A 25,770-nucleotide genomic window follows, 5' to 3' on the forward strand; every position below is an offset into this window, starting at 1 on the left:
TCAGTCAGGAATTCCAAACCCGCCACCACACCCCCAACTCTGCTGGGGGAGTTGTCAGCTACTAACGACTTCATACCAGGGGAAGGGACACACCCTCTGGCCCTGTCTGCACAGCAGCCTTTACAGCCTGTTTCCCAACAAAAGATACCTTTCCTTAAACAATAGGGATTCTGAGACAAGCCCAGGGAGCTCCTGTACAAAAGACAGGGAGTCCAAGCCTGGAGCGTTAGAACACTTTTTAAAATTGGGTGATGTCCTTTCAAAAAGACAATGACTTTCTACTGCCATTGTTTCCCAGGCGCTGACACAGACCTCAGGGTTGGTGGGAATGGTGAAGGGGGCAACTGCCCAGAGGGTGGATGGAAGAACCCAGACAGAGACACGCTTCAGCCAGTAGGGAAATATCCACCTCTCCTGGTACCTTCACACTATATGGGAACAGCTCAGCAAGCAGCCCGGTTTTCAAGTGGGAGCCACCAAGAGTTAAATGCGTGTGGCGTTTGGGCTCAGAAGCAAAAACATCGCATAAACAACAGCTCTGCCCTCCTGTTTATGGGAAGTGGACCCGTTCCTATCTGAGTCTGACCTCACTCCGCACCGTGTGGCTGCCGGAGCCCATCCCCTCTTGACTTGGCTCCCATAAGTACCAACCCTTTCTGATGTAATTGGTCTGATGGGGGCCTTGGTGGAGTAACATCTGAAAAGTTCCTCGGTGACTCTAAAAGTGCAGCGACTATTGAGAAACAGAAGCCCAATGATGTATCTCCCTTGCTTAAATCCTGTCTTGGCCTCTCACTGCAGCAAGGATAAAGCCCTGGCCACGTCCTCCCACTGGCCTGGCCCCGAATGGCTCAGGGACCTCAGTTCCCTCCCCCGTCTGGCCACACAGGCCTCGGGGTCCACCAGCCAAACTTGTGCCCCCTCCTCCAGCCTCACTGCCCCTTCAGCCTGGGCAATGTGCTCACAGATTTCTACCTGGCCGTCTTCTTACCGTTATTCACATTTCAACTCAGACACCACCTCTCCAGGGACACCTTCCAGAGCTGACAATTCCTTCTGCCAGTCACTCCCCGTCCCACGATCCAGCTCATCTTCTTCTTAGCACTCATCAGAGCCTAATTATCTTACCTCTGGGTTTTCCTGTTTACTGTCTATCTGCCCTTTGAGGCCCAGACTCTGTTGGCCTAAACTGTTACCTGGCAGCTAGTAGGTGCTCAATAAATAGCCAGATGCCTATTAGAAAAGAAACAAATGGGGACCACGAGGTAACGCAGAATGCCTAATTATACACTTCTTACAGCATCTAGCAGTGGCCCGCACACCCTGTGCTCCTGCCTTTCCCTTTCTCCCTGATTCTATTTCTTCAGCTGCATCAGGGACCATAGGGACCAGACAGGAAAGTGAGTGCAGTGCGCTGGGGAGACCCGGGAACTGCAGATCACACACCAGGCTGATGGGGGTGAGGGCTACTTGCATAAACAGTCATGCATCTAGAGAGCTCAGTGAGATCTTCTACATTTATGCTGGCGACTAGTTTGAGAAACGGCTTATGTGTCAAACAAGTAGGATGCTTAGGGAGTGGCTTCTACTGTAACTTCTGGGATTATCTGCAGAGTGTCTCCTCTCTGTGAGTGTAAACCTGCCCGCTCTTCATCAATCCTTGTCGATGGAAGGATGGCTGGTTCTGTCAGGCCCAGCTAAAGTGGATTTTCGACTTTCAGGGAATGTATAATTTGGTGTAATTTTAGTAATGAGAAATGTATAATATGGTGTAAGCATGATGTATAGTAAATTTATAATATGATACTGAACACACATATGAGGATGAGGTGAAATCCTTAAAGACATACTAACGTTCACTGTCTGCCATGTGCTCTGATATTTCCCATTCTATTTTATCCTACTTTATACTGTTTTAAATGCTCGTGTGATCCACTAAATTGATGGTCATCCCACTAATGGAGCATTTGCTACAGTCTGAAAAACTCTTAGTGTGCTCTGGACAAGGGGTGATTCCAATTACCGGGACATTCCTTAGAATCTGAGGTTTTTAGCTTCTCTGTTTACAGGTTTAAGACACCTGCCAACATTTCTGGGGCTGTAGGAAAAGTCCCATTCAAATTGTGCTTCTAGTTTTCACAGGGGATCAGAAAGGTATTTTCATGAGTGTACATTATATAAATCTTGACTATGCCTAATGAAATGAACAACTTTTGGAATTCTAATTTAGAAATTACTTCCAATGTAGGTGAACTCATTCACTAAAAAAACACTTATCCTAAGATTCTTTTTCTACCAAGTAACATTAAAAAAAAAAAAAACTAATATTTTGGTATTCTTCATAAACACCCAGAAAAATATATGAATAATGTTTCTTAACCAGCTTTTGCATGATACTAAGTCTTAGTTAACATAAAAAATCATATAAACATAGTTCCTGTGTGTAAATTCAAGAAACACGCTTGCCCCCAGGTTTTAAAGTATATTACATTTTAAAGGTTTTAAAGACCTTACACTGAGTGGGAAGAAGGGTCCTGGCTGGCAGAAGAGCTCCCTGGGAGGCCGCTCTGAATAAACGCGCCCGGGCACTGCTTATTCTTCTAATCTTCGCGGGGTCCACTGGGGGTTTAGGAAAGGAAAGGCAGAAATCTTCCACTGTGTCAGGAGATGCTGGAGCTTTCGGTTTCTGGAAAGAGATTTTTTTAAATGACTGGCATGAGTTTCTGTCTTGAATGAGACTCACCACCCAGAGCTGACCCTGACACTTCCAGAGGAGTGCACGGTTTCCGGCAGGGCTTCTTCCCAGGCCCTGATGCTAGATCTCAGTGCATCAGGTATATGACACTTTTTCATTGCTGTTGTCAGTTATATTGTATTAAATACTCTACTGTCCTGCTTGGTATATTAAAAAAAACGTTTACCCATGCCAGCAAACAAATCTGATTAAGAGACTATAAAATACGGTATAGTACATTTAACCTACTTTGTAAATCTGTGTTCGATCTGATTCAGTTCAGAAAACACGTACTGGGCAACCAAGAACTATGTGGAATATAAATATGACCTTTATATATTTTAGACTACACAAAAGTAGTTTTTAATAATATAAAAGTTTTTAAAATAATTTAGGCTAATAAATCACAAAAGAGCAAGCAGTAGTCTTGGACTTACAATATGTGTTATTTTCTACATCTTAAAAATTCTAAACATCTATATAGTAAAAGCTATGGTTTTTCCAGTAGTCACGTACGGATGTGAAAGTTGGACCATAAAGAAGATTGAAAACCAAAGAATTGATGCTTTTGAATTGTGGTTCTGGAGAAGAGAAGTCCCTTGGACAGCAAGGAGACCAAACCAGTCAATCCTAAAGGAAATCAACCCTGAATATTCACTGGAAGGACTGATGCTGAAGCTCCAATACCTTGGTCGCCTGATGCAAAGACCCATCTCACTGGAAAAGACTCTGATTCTGGGAAAGCCTGAGGGCAGGAGGAGAAGGGGGCAAGAGAGGATGAGATGGTTAGATGGCATCACCGACTCAGTGGACATGAGTTTGAGCAAACTCAAAGAGATGGTGAAGGACAGGGAAGCCCGGCATGCTGCAGTCTATGGGGTTGCAAAGAGTCGGACACGACTGAGTGACTGAACAGCAACAACCATTAGAAAAGGGACATTAGGGGCAAAATTCCAGTTCCCTAAAGACCTGCACCAGTCACTACGCCACCCAGAGCACCTTCGGCTCTAAGCTCCAGATGGCAGTGACCTCTGACCCAACCTGGGGCCACAACCTCACAGAGGCCTGGACTCCCACTTCTAGTGTTGCCTGGTGGTCCCTCCTTCCTCCCACTCTATCTGGATTATCTGTCTATGAAAGAGCAATCTTACGGCAGCAAATGCTTCCAGCTCTCTAGTCAAAACTAATTAAGTTCCTGGAATCACTTACATAATAAATAAAGTGACTCTCAATCCAACAGATTAATCAACAAATTCTTTTTAAAAATCCAGTGTGAAGTTCAAGTCAGATAATTTGAAAAACGGGTGAGCTCATTTATGACACACCATTTCAAACACTGGTTTTCTCATATACATTAATAGGATAGACATCTTAATCAGAGTTCTCTTAAGAAGTTCCTTATTTCAATAATGAAGACTTTTTCAAAAATTTTTTTACATCCTTCTGTTCATTTGCAACCGTAATTGGTTCATAAACCAGACCCCCCCCTTAAAAAAATCAGTTTTATGACTACAGAGATGCATTCTTCTAAACATAGGTAGAAAAAACAAATAATCAGCATAATAGGCAGGATGAGTCACTGACTGGGATCAAACCCACTTACTAGTTATGTGAACTTGGGCAGGCCATATACTTCTATGAGCTTGCCCATCTATCAAGTAGAGTCAGTAGCCCCTTTTTGCAGGGATGCTCAAGTATAGACAAGTCCTGTTATGGAGGCTTGAGAAATGCTGGCTCCCTCCCTATGTAAGCTGCTCACCCTTTATGTGTGTACCATATTTAGTTCCAAGTTACTTTTAAGTCTCAAAAGCTAAGGCCATAGACCTTGATGCAACCTTGCTAGAAAACAGATCCTGAATCCAGAGGGGTCTATTTTGAAGGAGACAACACTCACCTGTCTGTATAAATTATGTTATATTTAACAGTCCCTTCACTTTTTAGCCTCCTTAATTTGCTGCAAATAATTCATAAGAATGTGACTTAAATCATGAAACTAATAGTAACAACAAATCTAAGAGTATGATATAGGAAAATAAGTGCTTTACATGTAATTATGAAAGATGAAATACATAAGGATAATCTCAATACTGAATGTCAATTCAAGGTTTTCTTATCTCAAAATGTCTGTGCTCTGCAGGTGCCTTGAATCTGAAACAAAGATTGAGAAGTCTGTAAAATAGTAGTGCAGATAAAGTAAATGGCTGATTTTACAGATTCTTCAACTATTGGAAATGTTTGGGGGTACTAAATAAAAGATCTTATAAAACAGAAAATATGGTTTTACAACGTGAATTTCTACCCAAAAAGAATAATCTAATTATATCTGGATGGCAAGATAAGTCCCTTTAACTGCTCCTTGATAAAAGGCATCATTTTCCTAGTGAAAAATTAGCCATTGTTTGTATAATAAAACTTAGTTCCATTTCACTACTGACCCTTTACTAAATTATTCATCCCATTTAAACATATATCTCTCTGGACTACTTAAAATATAAACTGATATGTGTGAAGCATTTGTAATTCTCCAAGGGAAAATGAAACAAGCCACCAGTTTCTATCACACCAGGTTCTACAAAATGTCCTTTCACCTTGTGGAGCAAAATGGCTGTTTTGAAGCACAACAGTAAAATTTTTTCTTGTAAAATTCACTTTATTTTAGAGTACAGAGAATGCTGCAAGTGGGTTTAAATCTTCACTTAAAAACTCCACTTCCCTCAAGTTCTGTGCCAAGATACTAGCCAGTGATGGGGGTACAACCAAAATACTGGGAAAGTCAGATTTTAAGCTCTGTCCTGGATGAGAAAACTGCTAGAGTCCCTGAAGACCGAAAGACTACTGTCATACAACACAATCAAAGAGGACAAAACTGTCTAGGACACTTAAGGCATCTGGCTGGCCTTGACTCTCACCCAAGCATGGGGGCAAGGGAGCTTTAACTACGTTCTGACCTAGCTCCTCCAGATTATCAGCTGGGAAGGTGAAGTCCCAGTCTACATGAAGACTAGAAAAGGGGCTCCAAGATCTCCAACCTTAGGAAGTCATCATGATTTCATTTGCACAGCCACGGCACCTGCACGTGCATACCCCACCCACCCCCAACCCCTCTTGGAAGTCCCAAAGCGAGTACATATTAAAAATTCCCCCAAGGACATAGCCTTTGGACATGGCAATTGTAGGTGCATTTCTATGACTATGATTTTCTCCACAGGTCCTCTGGGCTCCTCTGTCACTCTCAGCATGCGACTCACTGCAATAATGTCACCATTTGTTTCAGAAATAGTGAAAGAAAAAACACGGTATGACATTCTCATTCTGCACTTTCTTACCCTGGATCTCCCCCAGCCCATAGGGACTTATGGGCTCCTAAGTCACTTTCTCTTTAAAATATGTATTCAGTTTTGTTCTACTTGTTAAATACTATAAAAGATATGAATGCTCCCCTGGTGGCTCAGACAGTAAAGAATCTGCCTGCAATGTGGGAGACCTGGGTTCCATCCCTGGGTTTGGAAGATCCCCTGGAGGAGGGCATGCTACCCACTCCAGTATTCTTGCCTGGAGAATCGCCATGGTCAGAGGGGCCTGGTGGGCTGCAGTCCATGGGTCACAAAGAGTCAGATATGACTGAGTGACTAAGCACAGCACAACATACAAAAACCAGCTGAAACTAATCTATGCTGTGCGAAGTCAGGACAGTGGTTACCCTGGGAAGGTGGTTTCTGAGATGCTGGAAACTACATGTTATTTCCTTTTCAGTGCTGGTTACCTAGTATGTTGAGTTTGCATAAATTTATGAAGCTGCACTCTTATGATGTGTATCTTTTCTACAAGTCAATAAAAAGTTTAATAAAAATGTGTATGCTCAGTTGCTAAGTCATGTCTGACTCTTTGCAACCCCATGACTGTAACCCACCAGATTCCTCTGTCCATGGGATTTCCCAGGCAAGAATACTGGTGTGGCTTGGCATTTCCTTCTCCAGGGGATCTTCCTGATCCAGGGATCTAACCCTCTTCTCCTGTATTGGCAGGCGGGTTCTTTACCACTGAGTCTCCAGGGAAGCCCAACTTGAAGCTTAAATAACTAGGTTTTCTACATTTGATAGACATAAGGAGAATTCTGTTGTGACGATAGTGATGAAATAACTACCACCACACAACAGCCCCATGTCTCAGAACTGCTGTGAGAAAGGGGGGAGATGCTAAGAGAAAGTTCTTTGCAGCTCACCTACATAGTGGGTGTATAGAAATGCTCATGGCATACTGCAAACTGCAGTGCTTTCCCTTGACTTGACTTCCTGGTGGCTCAGACGGTAAAAGTGTCTGCCTACAATTTGGGAGACCTGGGTTCTTTGATCCCTGGGTCGGGCAGACCCCCTGGAGAAGGAAATGGCAACCTACTCCAGTTCTCTTGCCTGGAAAATCTCATGGACAGAGGAGCTTGGTAGGTTACAGTCCACGGGGTCACAAAGAATCAGACACGACTGAGTGACTTCACTTTCTTTCCCTTGACTTATAGGATTACAGGTGCTGATGGGAACCCTGGTGAGTGAGCCAAGCCCAGTGTGCCCTGAGTGTAGACAGTCCACTCCTGCTGAAGGCTGTGGTGGGGGCTACCTGGGGGCGGGCCGTGAGCACAGGACAGATAGGAGGGGAGAAACAGAGAGAAGGATCAATGTACAAGTGTGAAGAGCTGAGAGGATTTGTTAAATGCAGGAACTGGAATGGGCTGCTCTTCCCAGGTCCCTCTTCCCTGCCTGACTGCTGGTTGAGGAATTATTAAAAGGCAAAACAGCCCGAGAACATGTCCCAGATCAAAAAAGAGCTGAAATTCAATTGCTGAGGTCTGCATCCTCAAGGGACTTAAGTAAGCACCACCCCACCCCCACCCTCCAGGGGTCACTACTGCCTTCCCTTTCCCTGGGCTCCCACTGCTCCAGATCTCCTTCCTGCTTGTTAATTTAGTGGTTGGAGCACCAAAGAATTCTTTAAAAGGTGATGTGGAAAGGAGGAAAGAAAGTGGAAGGGGAGGTAATTATGAGGTCACTTTCAGAGTGTTTTTTACTAGGAGCTCCAAAGTTTATTGTTTGAAAGGAAATATGCCCAAGACCCTTACATAATTCAGTATAACCAAAAAAAAAAAAAAAACAAATTTAAACTAACAGACTACTCTTCGCCTGCTTTGATTTTGCACATAGCACCCAACCATCCTACAGTAAAGGAATTTAATTGCAGTGACCTTAAACAGGGGCAATGCCAACATTTTCTCTGCTTAACAGGGACCAAGTGAACTCTAGAAACTGAGATTTGTAGGAAAGAGTACACCCAAATTGAGCGAATCCCCCAAAATTACAGCAATATTAAAAACAAACCATAGGAGTCAAACGGCAGAACTGTAGAATGGAGAGCCACTTAGCAACAGGGCAGACTGACCACTCAAGGGGCCCTCTTGCTGTAGCTGGTTCCAAAACAAGAGGTTTCCCAGGTTGTAGGTGCAACAAGACATGTGTCAACAATGGTTGACAAAGTACTTATTGCACTTTGGTTCATGTTTGCTAATTTGGTATCTGATTTTTGGTCATCTGAAATATAAGAACAAGTACAGTCTTCCTCACAGAGGCATTTTGATGAGTATTTGGGAATAAAAGATGCATTTTGAAACAACTGGGGTCATTTGGATATGGACTGTACATTAAATAACACTACTGAGTAATGCTGACCTTCAGAGCTTTGATGATACCATTGCAGTTGTGTGGGAAGCTGTCCCTATGCATATGAGATGCACACTTAAATTTTTGTGATGTCTTATAAGGACTGCAACTTCCTTTAAAATAGTTCACCAAAAACATACATACACACAAACATATTCACAAGCATGCACACACATAAACAGTAATAAAAATTGAGAAGCTGCTTGACTGACACACTTTCTATGAAAGTCTAAGGAACTGGTATCACCAGGTACTGAAATATCTGCCTGAAAAAAATGTGTCTGAAATAAGGAGAATTGGTTGAAAGTCTGGGTAACTCCTTCCTTCCCAGCTGCAGGCATCAGGCTACTGAACCCAGGAATAGATGGGAAGTCTGTTCTCAGAGAGGGTAAAACAGTGTCTCTGGCTAACCAGGCACTGTTCAGGGTCAGGGTACTTAATGTAAACATAGATATTAACTGGATGTTTATGCAGTGAATGCTAAGCATTTGTACCTTCTTCCTCTTGGCTCCTGGGAGTTGGTCTATGGTCAGGCCACTCAAGATGACTGTTCTCTACATCCCCTGCCAGAACAGCATCTATTTTACCTGCACTCTACTCACAGGACAGACCTTCCTACCTACTTGCTCCCTCCAAGCTGGTGACCTTTCTAATCTTTAGATCAGAATATCTCCACCTGATAGTTAATCAAACTGGCAGTGAGGGGCAGCCCCTCTGCTGGTTTCCCTGGTAACTAACGAGCCTGGGCTTTCCCGATGGCACTGGTGGTAAAGAACCTGCCTCCCAGTGCAGGAGATATAAGAGATGCGGATTTCATCCCTTGATTGGGAGGATTCCCTGGAGGAGGGCATGGCAACCCACTTCAGTATTTTTGCCTGGAGAATCCCATGGACAGAGGAGCCTGGCGGGCTACAGTCCATGGGGTCACAAACAGTCGGAGATGACTGAAGCAACTTAGCATGCATGCAATGAGCCAGGGAAACTGCCCCCTCTATCTGATGTCTTTGTTGTTGACTCTGGGCTCTTTCTTTGGTATTAAAGCTGGGCAAGTACAGCCCAATAGTTAGCACTCAGGCTTTATCCTCCAAGAAAAACTTTATAGAGAACTGACTAGCTCACAAGGAAAGCCCTAAACAGATATGCTGTTGAGGGGTTTATAAATAACACAGCCCAGTCAAACCCTCCTAAATGTAGGTTTGGGTAGGTATCAGCTAGGGATTGACTAACCCGTCCCACATGCTTCTACTCTCAAATAAGAACAGCCAAATAAGCAGCATGAGCTATCAGAAGAGAATCTCTGATAAGAAAAAAGAGAGACCAAGACAAACATAAAACTGCAACAGAGACACAGAGGACAGACCATGTAAAGAAACAAGAAGAAGACGGCCGTCTGTAAGCCAAGGAGAAATGCTGCAAGAAAGCACCAGCGTTGCCACCTTGATCTTGGACTTCTAATCTCCAAAACTGTGGGAAAATAAATTTCAGTTGTTGAAGACACATATATACACACCACAAAAGCAACATAAGTTTTATATACACACCACAAAAGCAACATAAGTTTTAAAAGAACAATTAAAAAACCAAAACTACCATTAATATACTAAGAAAAGATGTTACTCTTGAGAGTTCTCTGCACTGCAAGGACTGCAGTCAATCCTAAAGGAATCAACCCTGAATATTCATTGGAAGGGTGCCGGGAGCCAGCACGGGAGATCCCACCCATGACAAGGTCATGCAGAAGAGGCCTGATGGGCAAGGCGAGTCAGGCTTCAGAGGTTCCCCCTGGGTTTTCCTGAACATCTTCCCCCACAAACCAGAGTCTGCCTGCTTTATTGTACTGTGCTTTCCACTCTCCTGACATTCTCTGGAAAAAGGTAACTCGGGGCTTTAGTTAACAGTCTCCTGCATATAAAAAGAAGGTCTCGATTTAAACCCGTTTAATGGCTTTCTAACTTACCTAACCGGTCTGCCCGAACCTTTTACAACTTGTGAATTGTTTACAGCCCCCCAACCACAAGAGGCACAAAGCTTAAAGCATCTTAAAGATACAGAGCCTTTTCTAAAGAGCTAAAAATTATATCAGTGATGGGTTTCACTGTTAAGTCAATGACTGCTGCCAGGCCTCCATATTCTTTATCTTTTAGGCACCTGGGAGGATATTAATCAATGTAAACGGGATGCAGAAATAGGAATATAGTAGTTTTTGATGTTAGCAACACTAGACTTTTGAGTTAATTAACTTTCTCTTTGTTATAAATCACTGTACTTCTTTCATTGTTATAAATTGCTGTGTCCTTGTTATGTAAGAATGGAACTTTATTTAGTGCTTTCTGAGAGTGGCACCAGACTTTGGGAAGAACAACACTTTTAAGACAAATAAGTCTTCTGGTTGACAAACCTTTATCAGAAAAGGGCCGTAAAATGTTAACTGGCCTTCTGGCCAGAAGATAATGTAAATCACCTAAGACTTGTGTATACAACTAAGTATGCAGAGAAAAAGCCTGGTCTTGATAAGAGTCAGGGCTGCTGACGCTGCATAATTTTGTATTATCCATTGATCTCTACATAAAATCAAAAGTATAGAAGGCCTTTCCAGACAACAGAGGATGGGCCAGTCACTGGACTGGTTTCCCCCATGTCTTTTCTTACTCTATTTTCTGGCTGAATTCCCATCTGGGGCTTGGAGGCTCGCCATGTCTACTTACCTGCCCTGGCTTTTAAGATCCACGCGAGAGGGAGCCCAAGGCGGGGCACCCTCCGCTATTCAAGAGGATGCCGGTGGCCTAAGGTAGATGGTGCAAGTTCCTTGTCTTGGAACTTTATTGGTTTTCCACGTAAACCAAGTTATTCAGGATCTTTTCTCCACTAAATTTCCTACTCTACTATTTCTTCCTAATCTCTCTTATATTTTTAATTAAATAATTCTTTCTAAGACACCACGCTGTCTCCCCTTCGAATTACCCTGGATCCACTGGGGCTGGACCCAGGCAGAAGGACTGATGCTGAAGCTCCAGTACTTTGACCACCTGATGCAAAGAGCTGACTCACTGGAAAAGACCCTGATACTGGGAAAGATTGAAGGCAGGAGGAGAAGAGGATGAGGATAAGATGGTTGGATGGTATCACCAATTCAATGGACATGAGTTTGAGCAAACTCCCAGAAACGGTGAAGGACAGGGAAGCCTGCTGTGCTGCAGTCCACGGGGTAGCAAACAATCAGACATGACTGAGCGACTGAACAACAATAAGATGCTTCAACCATGAAATAAGAACAGAATACCACTACTAAGAAAAAGATAATTTAGAGGGGGAAAAGCTTTTGGAAATTAAAAATACCATCCTAGAAATGAAAAGGACTCAACAAAAGGATTAGAAGATAAAGTCTCATTCAAAAAATGATGGGAAAAAGAAAAGAGAAAAATAGGAAAACTGAAGTGCAAGTCCAGGGGATCCTATACCTGAATAATAAATTCCAGAAAGGGCAAACAGAACAGAAAAGAGGGGAAAACACATTAAAATAACTCAAGAACATTTCCCAGAGCTGAAGGCCACTAGATTTTACATCAGAAGTGCTCAGTAACAAGGACATTTCAGAACACTGGGAACAAAAAGAAAAATCCTACAAACTTACAAAGAGAAAAAGCAGCAACCAAGGCCTCAAATAATTTATCTCCCATATGTCCTCTCTCAAGAAGCTGTTGGAGGGAGTACTCCAGTAAAATAAATCAGGACAGAAGAGGACTTGGGATACAGGAAATAGGAAAGCCAGTACTGGAAACAGGAGTGAGCTGTGTGCAAGATGCCTGGACAAGTGTTCCAGGAAGGGACTGTAGAAAGTTCTCCAAGGAGATGAATCAAAAAATATCTCATGTGCCTGAATATATGAAGGGAATTTAGGCCTGAAGAATTTAGAACTGAAACAATAATAATGTAACACTATTAAAGCAAGGCAACTATTAACACCAGGGAAAACAAAAAGCGGTACAGATAAGGAGAAGCAATCATCACCAATCATTAGTTCAAAGCTTAGCTATAAACAGAATTTATACAATCACAGTCAGAAAAAAGGGTTCTAACCAATATTTGCTGTATCTATATAGTGAGCGGCAGCAGAGACAGAAATGGTGAATGTGCTGTGAGGAGGCACTGGAGGCAGACAAGAGTTAAATCTTCCTCTTTCCTACTGGGAAGTCATTAGATAATTCCTCAAGCTTACAAGTCAGAGAGCAGCAAGACACTGCGTTATTTAAAAATCTAGATGTAAATACCAAAAAAAAAAAAAAAAAGTGCCAATAGAGTTTAAAATGAAAGCCACTGGGGAGTGGAGAATGAAAAATAAGGGGGCAGGAGACTGCTGGAGGGTGTTTTATTTTTTGACTCTATGTACATGAGTCTGTAATTTGTGTATATAACTATTGAAAATATAATACACGTGCATAACTTTAAAAATATTGTGAAATATTCTCTTTGCCACTTATCCTCTTTGTTATCAAACTATAAGTGCACGCATGCTCAGCTGCTTCAGTTGTGTCTGACTCTTTGCGACCCTAAGGACGGTAGCCTGCCAGCTCCTCTGTCCATGGGATTCTCCAGGGAAGAATACTGGAGTGGGTTGCCATGCCCTCCTCCAGGAATCTTCCCGAACCAGCAATCAAACCTGCATCTCCTGAATTGCAGGCAGATTCTTTATCCACTGAGCCACCTGGGAAGCCCTATCAAACTATCGGTGGATAATAAAAGTGTTTCATTAGGTACTAACGATTATATTTGGAAAGACATAAAAGAATTTTATTTCATATTAAATTATTAATACATTTAGGTCTATGTGATCATTCTCTTAGAATACACATGCTGATTCCAAGTACTGTGGCCAATTCTATTTCACGACACCCATGGTAATATAAAGTACTCACAAACTCCAGTGGACTGAGACGTGTGCCAGAGATGGGCCTGGAATCAGAGAACTCAAAACTGGATGCATGGACGCTAGCACAGGAGATGGAACAGAAACATAAGTTTGTGAATAATCATTTCTTTTATTTCTAGTATATACTAGTTAACTAACCCCACAACAAGTAAAAGCATTCAACGCATAAGCCTTGAGGAAGACAGAATTTCTAAAAAATCATAGTACTTTAAACATTTTATTAACAACTCTTCTCTTGCTTTTAGGAGGATTAAAAATAGTGAATAATTCAAAAATGGAAGGTATATAGTGATTCTTTTTTAAAGCTTTGTTCACATGACTTTATAAACTTGGTATAACAACCATTATTAACCATTTCCAACCACAGCCAACTTCTTGGACCCTAGGTCTGGAATTATCTTTAGAAATCTTGGACAGATATAAGTGATATAATTAGCAGAAGTCAAACTTAGGAAAGCAACTATCCAAGCCTAGGATTAAGGGAGAATGTCGTCTGGGGACATATACACATTTGGGTGTACAGACAAGGGAAGAGCTAAATACCTGAAGGAGGATGGAGGTCTGTTTTCCGGGGTTCTTGAAGATGCAGGCCCAAATAGTTTTCTTTGCTCTTCCCGTGGTGTAAATGGTCTTTGGGTCCTAACAGTTCGTAAGGCATTTCGTGCTTCACTTATGATTTCTGCACTGGTCTTCTGCTTGGACAGTGAAGGTCGGTAAAATGGATCCAGCTTTTCTAACTTTTTATCATTTGGAGACAGCATCTTTCCTTTTAAAGTACAATGTTCTTCAGGAAGACACCACACCCTGCATATACAGGGCACAAAATACCAACTATTTTCATCCAGTCATTTAGAAAGGATACACGCTTACACAATTCCTGTACATTAAACTTGAAAAAAACAAATCACAACTTTTAATTAAAAATCAACCAGGCAGTTACACTTTGAAGATCAGGATGGGAGAAGAGCTTTCCAAAAAAACAAAAAAACATAGGCTGATGTGCACAGTGATGCCTTAGGGAATACAGGCAATTGAGGGAATGACAAGCAGGGAGGAGACACAGCGTGAAAGTTAAACCTGGAGAGAAAGAAGATAAGTTGTGAAAGAAGACACCCTAGGAAAGGAAAACCATCTCAAGGTCTCCAATCGTTTTAGAGATGGGAGATCCACAGGCAAGGTGGGAAGGGGGTTCTGTTAACTGAAGTGTGTGGTTCTGCTTAACTGATGTTTCCCTTTCTTTCCCACTGCCCTCCACACAAAATGCTAGTATAAGATTAAAGGTAGTCAGATGGGGTCTCTTTCCAAACTATACTAGCTTTTAAAACTGTAGAAAGGTTCAGCCTTATATTCGCCTATGATATATCTGAATGAGTTGATTCAAACTGCCTTCAATTTAATGTCCTACATGAATAAATAACAAAATATCAAATGATCTTTTCCCAAGACACCGCCCTCACTTAAAGAGGTACAGTCATGCACAAGGGCCATGAGGATACACACCCCTCTTTTTAAATTTTTTAAAAATCGGGGTACAATTGCTTTACAATGTTGTGTTAGTTTCTGCCATACAACAGTGTGGCAGCTATATGTACACATATGTCTCCTCCTCCTTGTGCCTCCCTCCCACCCCACCATCCCATCCCTTGAGGTCACACATTCTTAAATGCTTGTGTGTCCTACAGAGGCCTGGCCAACTTGGCAACACAACTTTGACAGCTTTACAGTTTAAAACAGTTGAGATTTTAAAAACTTAATTCTCATTAGCACATGGTATTAAGTATTCATTCATTTAAAATAAAAGAAAAACCAATCTTCTGAAAATGTTGTATCTCTAGGGAGACTGAAGTCTGTAAAATTATTCATATATTTCGGTTGCTCAATTTTAGAATAACTTTTGCAAAAAAAGAAAGTTTTGTGAAATATATCCAAGGAAACTGAAAACAATCCATTTCTGTAAGTAGAATCAACAGGCGATTCCTTAGACAACCAAAGAGGATTTACTATATGATTCTGTACATTAAGGTGTTACTTAACAACAAGCAACGAGAACATTTGTTTAGTTCTATCTACGCTAAGAGTTTTTGAAGAAAAGAATATAATGATAATTACAAACAATATGCCATTCTTTTCATAGGGAAAGGCCAGAGGGTGAAGTAAAAACAATTTTAAAAAATTACTAGATAAGCAATACTATTCTGGAAATTTTCAATATAGGCATTTGAATGTAAGCAAGCTCTCCAGAATTATGTACATTAGAACAACTAACAAAAACTAGCAGGCCTGGTACGTTTATTTCTAACATGATATGATAGACTCTTTACTAAAAAATATTCAATGTTAATTGAATATATATATATATATATATATATATATATATATATATATAAAAAATACCAGTGGAAAAGATGGACATAATGGGTTTAAAAACCTTTTTTTCTGTAAATTTTTACCATCAACTCTAACCCGACTTTCTCCCTTTTCCTCTCCTCTGCAACTCTCACTTCAGCAGTTACACTCTGAGAAACCCTTTCAATAATGTAGTATCTGTACAGTTAATCTATTATCATATCAATATTAATATAGCATTAACCAAATCAAACATGGAAACGTTCGATAATGCAAGTGAACTGAGTTAGAAGTGGGTTTGAGGGGGTATTTTCTTTATAATTATTAAATTACAAGTTCTTATTAGAGATGGTTTTTGCCAATTTAAAAAACGATCAGTTCGTCTATTACAGTAAAGCATGCCTGAGCCATAACACAGTAGTATTATAGAAATTTTAACTTTCCAAAAATTCTCCTGACTACTGGAACAAATCCATTCAGCTGTTTCCTCTATTTGGATCTCTGGGAATACAGACAGGAATAAACACTGTCTTCACTCTTAGGCAAGGACCACTAATTCTCGTTCAGCATGTACTTTAATACCAAGCAGTGCGCTAAGTACTCTCATGTACATCATCTCATGTAATTCTGTGAGATGGGTAAAGTCTTAAGCAATTACACGCATGCACACATGTTCCCAGAGCTGAAGATATTTAAACTATTACCCACTAGATGGGGTGGTAGAAGGTGGGGCACTCAGAGGCCTCACGGCTGCAGCTATTTACACACCAATACAGAAACGTGTGCGTGTCTTCACAAGCAGAATAGACTTCTCAGTGTGAACCAGCTGAGTATCAACCCTGCTTATGCCCACATGCTTTTAATACAAGATAGAAACTGATGGGGGCAAAAATAAATAAAGATAAACTACCACGTGATTAGGAAAGAGCAAGAGATTTCTGACTGGGAGGTGTCAGGTAGACTTCCTGGAGGAGATGACGTTTGAGCTGGGTTCTGGAAAATGGTCTGAATTTGAGCAAATGACAGTGGCTGACACTGAGGCTGGAGTAGAGAAGGAGTTTCCAGCCAAGCCAACGAGTGAGCCAAGGCAGAGTATCAAGGATACACCAGGTGTGTGCTGGATGGATAAGAAGCCGCCCTGGAAATGAAGACTGGAGTTGCAGCAGGGAGAGACCGTAAATAAAAGCTGATAAGCAAATTAAAAGATGTTGTGGCATGAAATGATGGCAGGGATGGGCAGGACGGAAAAAAACTAGAAGGGACAAAATCAGGCAGTTTTTATATAACCCAGCTATCTCCTAGAGGTCCTCAAGAAAGCTTTCCTGGACAAGCCTCTCCCACCTTCCCAGCCTCAGTCAGGGGTCCCTCCCGCATACTCCACGAGGTCCCCTGTGGCCTGTCAGCACACCTGCCCCCTCACCGGGTTAGAGCTGCCTGCGCACCTGGTGTTGCCCTACCAGGCTCGGAGGCTGTTCTTCATGAGAAGCGCAGCTTAAAGTCGGTATTTGCGTAATCACTGGACTCCAAATACAGACCCTAGCTAGAAAACATCCAGATGAAGGTTGCATGGCTTCTGAACTGGAGGCATTTGTTATAGTGGATTAAGAAAACATATGGTGCACCAGGATGACCCAGAGGGATGTTGTAGGGAGGGAGGTGGGAGAGGGGTTCATGTCTGGGATCGCATGTACACCCGTGGTGGATTCATGTCAATGTATGGCAAAACCAATACAGTATTGTAAAGTAAAATAAAGTAAAAATAAAAATTAAAAAAAAAGGACCTAAAAAATAAATAAAAAATAAAAATAATGTGAAAAAAAAAGAAGCTTTGATTGGTAAAATACATGAAATAAAAAGAACTGGAGGCTGACTATTGTACTTGAAATTGCTTTTATCCAAAATGGGGAGGGACAGGGGGACTGTGAATGTATTTGAAGCTAAAAGTGGTGTAAAATAAACTTTTAAAAACAAACAAAAAAAGAAAACATATGGGGCTTTATTTCAAGTGGCATCTGATTCTTGATGCTATATGCCATAGGAGCTCAAACTTAACCCTTTTTTGCTTTCTTACTTTCACTTTGAGTTGCTCAGCATGGAGTAAGACTTGATAAATGTCATGATTAGTGGATGGGGTATTAAAAGCCTGAAGTATAGCAGTAAAGGTGAAACAGAGGTAAGAAGAGAGATGAGAACAAGTAAGTGGCACCAAGAACATGAGAACCATGAGCAGGATCTGGCATCTGAGAGGGCAAGCAGGGGACAGAGATGACATTGGGTATGCAAACCTTGGGAGGGCAAGGTGACCTTTTAAAAGAAAATAGAAGGAGATGTGAACTACAAAGGGAAAGTAGCAGCTGAGTTCTGTCCTGCATCACCGTCTTGAGTTTATGATGTGCACAGAAACTCGAGGGGATGAACACCACCAGCAGAAGGAAATTTGAAACTGGAGACCTTTTCAAACAAAATATTTCTTATTGGTTAGGGGAAAGGTTGTAAATCATCATTTATAAGTTTATACCTAATTACAAACATCTGTCTTTACCTCTGCTGTTAACAGTCATCTAAAACAGAGCCTTCTTGCTAAATGCAACACTGCACTATCAGGATGTTTGCAACAGGAGAAAGTCTTGTCATCTCCATATTCTTTTTTTCCTGCAAATCAAATACTCAAGACCTTTACCATGATTTTGAATGACTTTTGTGATAATATGAGCATCCAAACAAGCAGTGGTTAAATGCTTAGATGCTGCAGTAAAGTTCAAATCAGTTCAGTTCAGTCTCTCCGTCGTGTCTGACTCTTTCAGACCCCATGAATCCCAGAACCGCCAGGCCTCCCTGTCCATCACCAATACTCTTAACAATTTGCAGCTGTGTAACCTTGGGCAAGGTTTCTAACATCTCTAAGCCTCAGTTTCCTCATCTATAAAAAGCACGCTGTAAAGAGTAATTGCCTCATAGGACTGTTTTGAAAATTAAATGATGTAATTAACAAAGTGGGTTAGCATGGTGACTGGCCCTTAAAAAATGTTAACTACTGTCCCAATGCTATGTGATAAAAGGATACAACAATTAATTTTCTCATGAATGAAAAGTCACATTTCAAAAAAGAAAGGAAATGCCATTTGTTCAGTGGGTTTTTTTTTAATATATAAGTTTTAAAATTTAAACCACGGTATTCTGCTTTGGGAAAAAAGAATCTTAAGTATTTTATTGACTATAAGTTGTGTCAAACAATCAGAATTTTATAAATCTACAAAAAAGATATATGTAAGGTGTGGTACTTGCTTTTCTACCATGTAAAATAATTCTAAATCAGGATGAGACAGAAGGTCTGCTGTGATACTAGTAGGAATGGATAAAAGACGTTATATGTAATACGATATATTTTAACGTATATTGTTACACATACACTTATTTATTTAAGACCCTATCTGTTGCCTAGAGGAGCCCAGGTACAATTTATGTGACTTTGGCTAGGTCACTGTCTGCCTTGATAGACAAGTCCCTTTGTCTATCACTCTCTCATTCAACAAATACTATTGAGTTTCAACTAAGCACCACGCGCTTGGCTAAACCTCAGCGTGTAGAAATAGACATCCGCGACCCGACCCCAAGAGCAAGCACAGTTCACTCTCATCACCTCTCTCCCCGATCCAGGGACAGAAAGGCGACGACAGAAGAAGGGGTCCCCGGTGAACCTGCAGGGGAAGCCTCACCTCCCGCGCGGCCAGCGGCTCCCCGACTCCTGGCAATGCCCCCTCCTCCACCGGTCCAGGCCAGAGCAGAGCGCCGCAGCATCTTCACCCTGCCCGCCTGTCTGCCTGCCAGCCCGCTTCTCCCGGCCGGCCGGCCTGCGTCTCCATGGTAACGGTACACAAACTACTTCCTCGGGCGGCCGGGCCGCCTCCCTGCAGAGCCAGGTAGCTGCTGGACAGGCGGAGTGGACAGAGACTGAGCTGGGAGTGGGCGCAGGGAAGGGGGCTTCCGGCCAGATCCAAAGTACCTTGTGGTTAGCGCTGGAGACAAGTTTAACAACTGCGGAGATTCAGCTCATCCTCCAGTTTTTCCGCAGGCAGCAGCCTCAGCCGCGAAGGAGAGCAGGCGGGGCTCAGCAGGGTGGGGCTGGGTGAGGACGGACTGACAGGTCCCCTGGCGCCGCTCGGCCACTGGGCCTGCGCAGACCGCCCGGCGCATGCGCAGAAACGCTGAGGCGTGGACGCGGCGGGCAGAGTGGGAGGAACGTGGGCGAGGGCCGGAGGCACCGAGAGAGCGTGTCAGGTGCGGCCAGAAAGGGCGAGGGGGACCCGGTGGAAGAGCCGGGGTGGGAAGGCATCTGCTTTTAAATTAGCAATTTACGGAACCACGGTCGTTGAGCCCGTGTGAGATCTCAGCGCCTCTGTTAAATAACAGTACACAGAAAGGGTAGCTTAGTGTTTAGGAGTAAGATTCAGGATTTACTGGTTCAAGTTGAGGTTCAATGTAATCTTGAACTAGATGCTTAACGCTCCCAGTCTCTCCTCATCTGTAAAACGGAGGGAATAATAGTACCTAGCTAGGTCTTGTGATGGTTGTGAAGACTGAGAAAATAGATTTCAAGTGCTGTGCGTGTGGCAGTCAACGAATGTTAAACTACTGCTATTATTAAGACCTTGCACGGGTGAAGCACTTCAGAGTTTACAAAGTGTTTCACTGTGTATTATCTTTTTGAGCGTCCCTGACACTCTGATGAAGCCACCCCGTATCCCTATTCACAGGACAGGAAATATAGGCTCGAGGTCTAGTGAGTGACAGCGGTAGATTTAAGTCTAGGCCTCCGGTCGGCAGTTTTTGTTCTTACTGTTAACTGGTGAAAAGAACCCCATTTATGTTTCTGGCTTAAATTTTGTTTTCTGCTGTTAGACCATTCAGCAACACTTTACAGTGTTAAATACAAGTGAGACCATAATCACTCTCCATTCAGGATTGCACCACGTTTTTTAAATATGGGGATTTTTCAGCTAAAGTGTTGTTGTCAACACTGGGAAGATGCCACATCCTTTGGTGCTAAGTATCTTGTAAAGAATAATTAAATTGAAAATATTTGGGGGCACATACTATGTGTAAGGCATAGTGTTAGGTGGGGGAAATGATATTAACCTGAACTAAAGGAAGCTAAGTGGTCTTCAAAGTACCCAACAGGATTTCACATACAATAAAACAATAAATACTTATTAGTTGATTGGATAATTTTAGGGCCTAACACAAAGTATTTGCCTTCTTCGGAGTTGAACTCTTTCCCAGCTACTTAGCATGAATTACTAGTTGCTTTCAGTTCCTTCCCATCCCCTAGAAATCCAGGGTTTGCTCCAGCCCCTTTAGATGGGTCTCAAGATGTCCCCATACATCTCTTGTCCCTGAGACTCAAAATGAAGGCTCATGTCACCCCCTCCTTGCTGTCCCAGGTTGGAGCTTAATTTTCCCTGGACCATCTAACTGCAGTCACTGGGAAGACCTCTCACTGAGTTTGAGATGAGGGAGGTGGCACCCCTACCCTCCTCTTCAAAGAAATTGTCTCATACATTCTCCCCTCTTCCACTCTCTGACTCCTTACTTTTAGCCTCAGCCTGGACCCTTAGGGCCAGGGAGTCTGATGTTTCTCTATGACTTGACCTATGGAGCTTTACCTCACTTTCAGTTTGAACTAATGATTATACAATTACCATCACAGTTGAAACTTCAGTTTAAAACCATGTTGTACATCCAGTTACTAACTATGCACCTAGGATCTTGGGCTAAGATAGACCTTGCAAGCACACTGCTGGAATGTGAAGCTGGCTGGCTCAGTCAGAAAATGTCTGCTGGGCAAGTCAGAATGATTGAAAAGAATGACAAGGGCAGAATTATAGGCAGCAATTATTTAAAAGCAAGGAAGCTGCCCAGCTTACCTCACTGAGGGACATAACATGGGAAAAAATTGCGGATATCATAGCAATGGCCTGGTATACTGACCTGACTCTTCCTCCATGGTTACCTGATGGCTATTTAACAGATTTGACATAGTTAAGCTTGTAAGTAGAATTACTTTAGAAACAAAATTGTTGACAGTTCTTATACCTTAGATTAAAGAGGAAAACATTTAGTCTCTGACATTTATAAAGCACTTTATAGTTTCTAAACTGCTTTCATTTTGAGCATGTCCTTTTTATTACTTTATTTAGAGTTTATAATAGGCCTGAGAGGTAGTTGGTTTGGAGATTATCATTCCAATTTGAGAGTAGACACAACGCAGGTTCAAAGAGGGTAAATAACCCACAGTCACACCACTAGTAAGATCTGAGGTCTGGTGTTTTTGATGCCATCCACCACTATACATGAATAAATGTTATTTTTCAGGCAGAGGCTTCTTGTTTACAGCAGTGAGAAGTACCTCTTAGGCTGTTGACACTGTTAAGATATGCTTCTTATTTTCTCCCCTCTCTTATCTCAACGTATTTCCTGTATGGGGCAACCAGGAACAAGAATCTTTATGTTCACCTGAAAATGTTGGATTTCTGAGTTTGGAGTTAAGGTGAGAATTATATAGGTGGCAGAACAGGTAATAAAAATTTTACGTACCCTAATGATGCAAAAGCATAACAGAATGATAGCTATTTTTAACCACAGATGACCAGTGGGTTTTATAATTTATACTATAGTTTATATTACATATACTTAATATTTAATATCTATAGCTTATCTTTAAGAGTATATCATTAGACATACTCTTGAAAATATACAAGTTAAATACTTCTTTCATGCTCATGATTTCAGTGATTTTTATGACAATAACAAACATGACTCAGAGAGAAAAAAATTGCTTCTGGCATGGAATAAAAATCACCCATTTAGAATTCAAATATTCAGTCTGAGATACTTTCTGCTTTTGTCAATATGGAATCTCAGTGCTTTAATTATTTTTATCACATAATTCCTGTGAGGCGTTCATCAAATTGATAGCCCATGAAGACTTTACATATAAATTTAAAGGCACAACTACATCAGAATGCAACTTGGTAAAAATCTACAGTGCAATGGAAATTAAGTAATTTCATGGAACTAGATAGACACAAGACAGAGGAAAGTTCCTAAAATGTATTCACTGGAAAAAAAAATTACATAAAAAGCCAAGTGGAGCTCAGCTTTTACCTGGGCACCTTCAGTCTTACTTGCCTTTGATTACCACAACACCACAACCACCTGTGCCACATTCTGCAGCAGCAGTCAAGTCAGGCATTGCTGGGGATGGTAACAAAGAGGGTCCACTTAATTACTAACTGATCACAAAGAGTCTCTGACTACCTAGTATTTCATTGGACAGAAGGGGGTTCTAGTTTTCGGGGACTGAGTTGGGAGTCTTAACTGCAGATTGCTTCATCTTAAACAACTGCTGAAGTACCTCTATAGGAGAGACCATCAGAAACCTCCTATTCTTTGTCAGACTCACCTGTGAGGCATTACTGAATGAGATGTCTATATCTTTTGGAAGCTTTCAGCTGTGAATAACAGGATAACCACCTCCCCCCTCCAAACCCCCACCCCCCAGTAATAAAAATTGGTATAAATAAATACCAAGGACATTTAGCATTTTATTTCTCTATAAATCTCAAAGCGGGTTGTTTCAGGGTTGGCCCTGCAGCTGAGGGGTGGCATTAAGGCATATCAGTCACGTCTCCCCACCAGGTCACAAGACCAGGTAGCAGCACTGACCTGTGCATCCTCACACAAGCCTCTCGGAGCAGGGAAGAGAGAGGAAAGGCCAAGCCCTTTTCACATGCTCTTTACACTGAGAAGGGGAAATTTCCCAGAAGCGCCTCCGCTGTATTCTTCTTGTTATTTCATGGGCCAGAACTGTGTCATACCCACACGGCAGTCTCTGGAAGAGATGAAGAGGATTACTATGACCGTGATCGATTTAAATCAATCAAATTTCATCCCCTGGGGGTTGAGGATGGAGCCCCTCTTCTCTGATGCCACAACCTGAACCAACTGGAGTCTGTTCAGCAAGAGAAGGATCAACTGCCATTGGGTAGATGCTGACAGCATCCGCCACAATGTCTGGGTGAACTAATGAAGAATGTCTTCAGATAGGCAAGAAATTCTGAGAACTGCTCATCCAGACTGGAATGAGAGAACCAAAAGAGTCACGCCCAGGCAGGGTGCTGTTTGGTGCCAAGTCCTGAAGTGAAACTGTGGTCCCTGGCCTGACTGCTGCCCAATCGTGGCTGCCACATTAGAACCACCCAGAGAGTTGCAAAAAGCACCTCTGCTCTGCATTCAACCCACTGTTGGTCCAGTCGCCAGGGGAGGAGAGCACAGGCGAAAGGGTTAAGTCTGTTTGCAGCTGTCGAGAAAACTGTAACATACGGCAGCCCGCAGGGAGGACCTCAGCCCTGGTGCAGGCCAGAGCTCCTCTGTCTGCGGGCCTCAGCCAGGATTAACAGGAGGCAGAGACGTCACTAGAATCCTTGGCTTCAGAGCAGGAGGAAAAGAGAGGATGCTAATGATGCATGACCCAGGGATGAGACTCATGGACCTGGGATGCTGTCCTTGATGTCCCCCACTCCTTGCCTTCTTGGAACTTACCATGCCTTCTCCACCTAGTCACTCTGACCCCACTGCATTCTCCTCCTGCTCCAAGTCCACCCCACAGGCAGCAACCCAAGTGACTCTCTCAGATTGCAGTCCTTGCAGTCCTCTGACCACAAGCTCTCAATGTCTGCCCATGCATACTTGCAGGCATATTCAGTCATGTCCGACTCTTTGAGACCCCATCTATTATAGCCCACTGTTCCTCTGTCCATGAAATTTTCCAGCCAAGGATACTGGAATGGATTGCCATTTCTTCCTCCAGGGGATTTTCTGGCATCTCCTGCATTGGCAGGCGAATTCTTTACCACCGAGCTACCTGGGAAGCTCAGCCTGCCCACTGACCACCAAAGTACATCCCAGATCCTCTGGGTTCTGTACTGCAGCCTCTGCTTCTACCTTATTCTAATAACTAGGATTTATCTGGGGTTATAACAGGCTGTGGGCTAAGTGCTCTCATGACTTTAAATGAGCAAATCTTTCAACCCCAAAGTTCTAAAATTATCCTCATTTTACATGCAAAGAAACTGCAGTTTAGTTTCTTTACTTGCCCAGGTCACACAGGTGGTCAAAATGGTGGATCTAGTTGGGACATTTCTGTGGCTTTCTGTACAATATGCCATGGCCCAGGAAGAGGAGCAGAAATAGTGTGTATGGGGACAACCAGAACTGGGGGTGGCCTAGAGGTTGAAGTCTGAAGGGACGGGCTGTGGGCCCCCAGGCCACGGGAGGGTAGAGGGAGAGGAGGCTGTGCTGGTCTGGGAGGGGTGGGGAGGGTGGGGGACAGAGGTCACATGAGGGCACCAAGCAGATGCGGCGGTTTGAAGGAGGGCATGAGCAGTGTGTTAGGGTAGTGCTGGAGCCCCAGATGGGAGTCAGGAGGCCTTGCCTCAGATACCACCGGACACTCCTGAGCCCTGGCCTGTGAGCACCTCACTGAATAGCTGTGCTTTTCTCATCTGTGGGATGTGCAGGGTGAACTAAATGACTCTTGAGATACAGCCAAGCCCTAGCAGTCCATGGCAGGAGGCTGTGGTCAGAGAGGCGGCTGAGGGTTAGATTTTAGAGGTGGCTCAGTGGTAAAGAATTCACCTGCCAGTGCAGGAGATGTGGGTTTGATCACTGGGTCCAGAAGATCCCCTGGAGAAGGGAATGTCAACTTGCTCCAGTATTCTTGCCTGGGAAATCCCATGGACAGAGGAGCCTGGTGGCCTATAGTCCATGGGGTTGCAAAAGTGTTGGGCACAACTTAGCGACTAAACAACAGTTGTGAGAGCCAGACAGTGAGGTCCAAGGTGTGGCCTGGCTGGTCACCTCCATGGGGAAAGCGAGAGGCCTGAGGAGGCTGGAGGAAGTGCTGACGAGGTGGGGCTAAAGGGAAGGAAGAGCTAGACCTGTGAGATACTTTGTGTCTCAATACTCTTGAGCTGCTAACACCCGTGTCCAGGTGTCTC

General features: G+C 42.8%; 1 protein-coding gene across 2 annotated transcripts in view; it reads right to left on the reverse strand.

Moving 5' to 3' along the window:
* Nucleotides 1–25,770, reverse strand: part of ARMC2 (armadillo repeat containing 2) — a 224,699-nt gene that overhangs the window by 108,804 nt on the left and 90,125 nt on the right. The window contains exons 4-7 of one of the 2 annotated variants that reach the window (XM_069598145.1): nt 23,438–23,603; nt 13,910–14,170; nt 13,353–13,425; nt 2,515–2,686 (exon numbers count right to left, since the gene is read on the reverse strand). In XM_069598145.1, the coding sequence (XP_069454246.1) occupies nt 2,515–2,686; nt 13,353–13,425; nt 13,910–14,170; nt 23,438–23,445 (514 nt within the window). In that variant the 5' untranslated portion in view covers nt 23,446–23,603. Of the gene's footprint in view, nt 1–2,514; nt 2,687–13,352; nt 13,426–13,909; nt 14,171–19,428; nt 19,900–23,437; nt 23,604–25,770 lie in introns of those variants that run through there. The other variant, XM_069598146.1, reaches the window with a different exon arrangement.

Source organism: Ovis canadensis, chromosome 8, assembly GCF_042477335.2.
Source record: "Ovis canadensis isolate MfBH-ARS-UI-01 breed Bighorn chromosome 8, ARS-UI_OviCan_v2, whole genome shotgun sequence".
In the NCBI taxonomy this organism is placed as follows: Eukaryota; Metazoa; Chordata; class Mammalia; order Artiodactyla; family Bovidae; genus Ovis; species Ovis canadensis.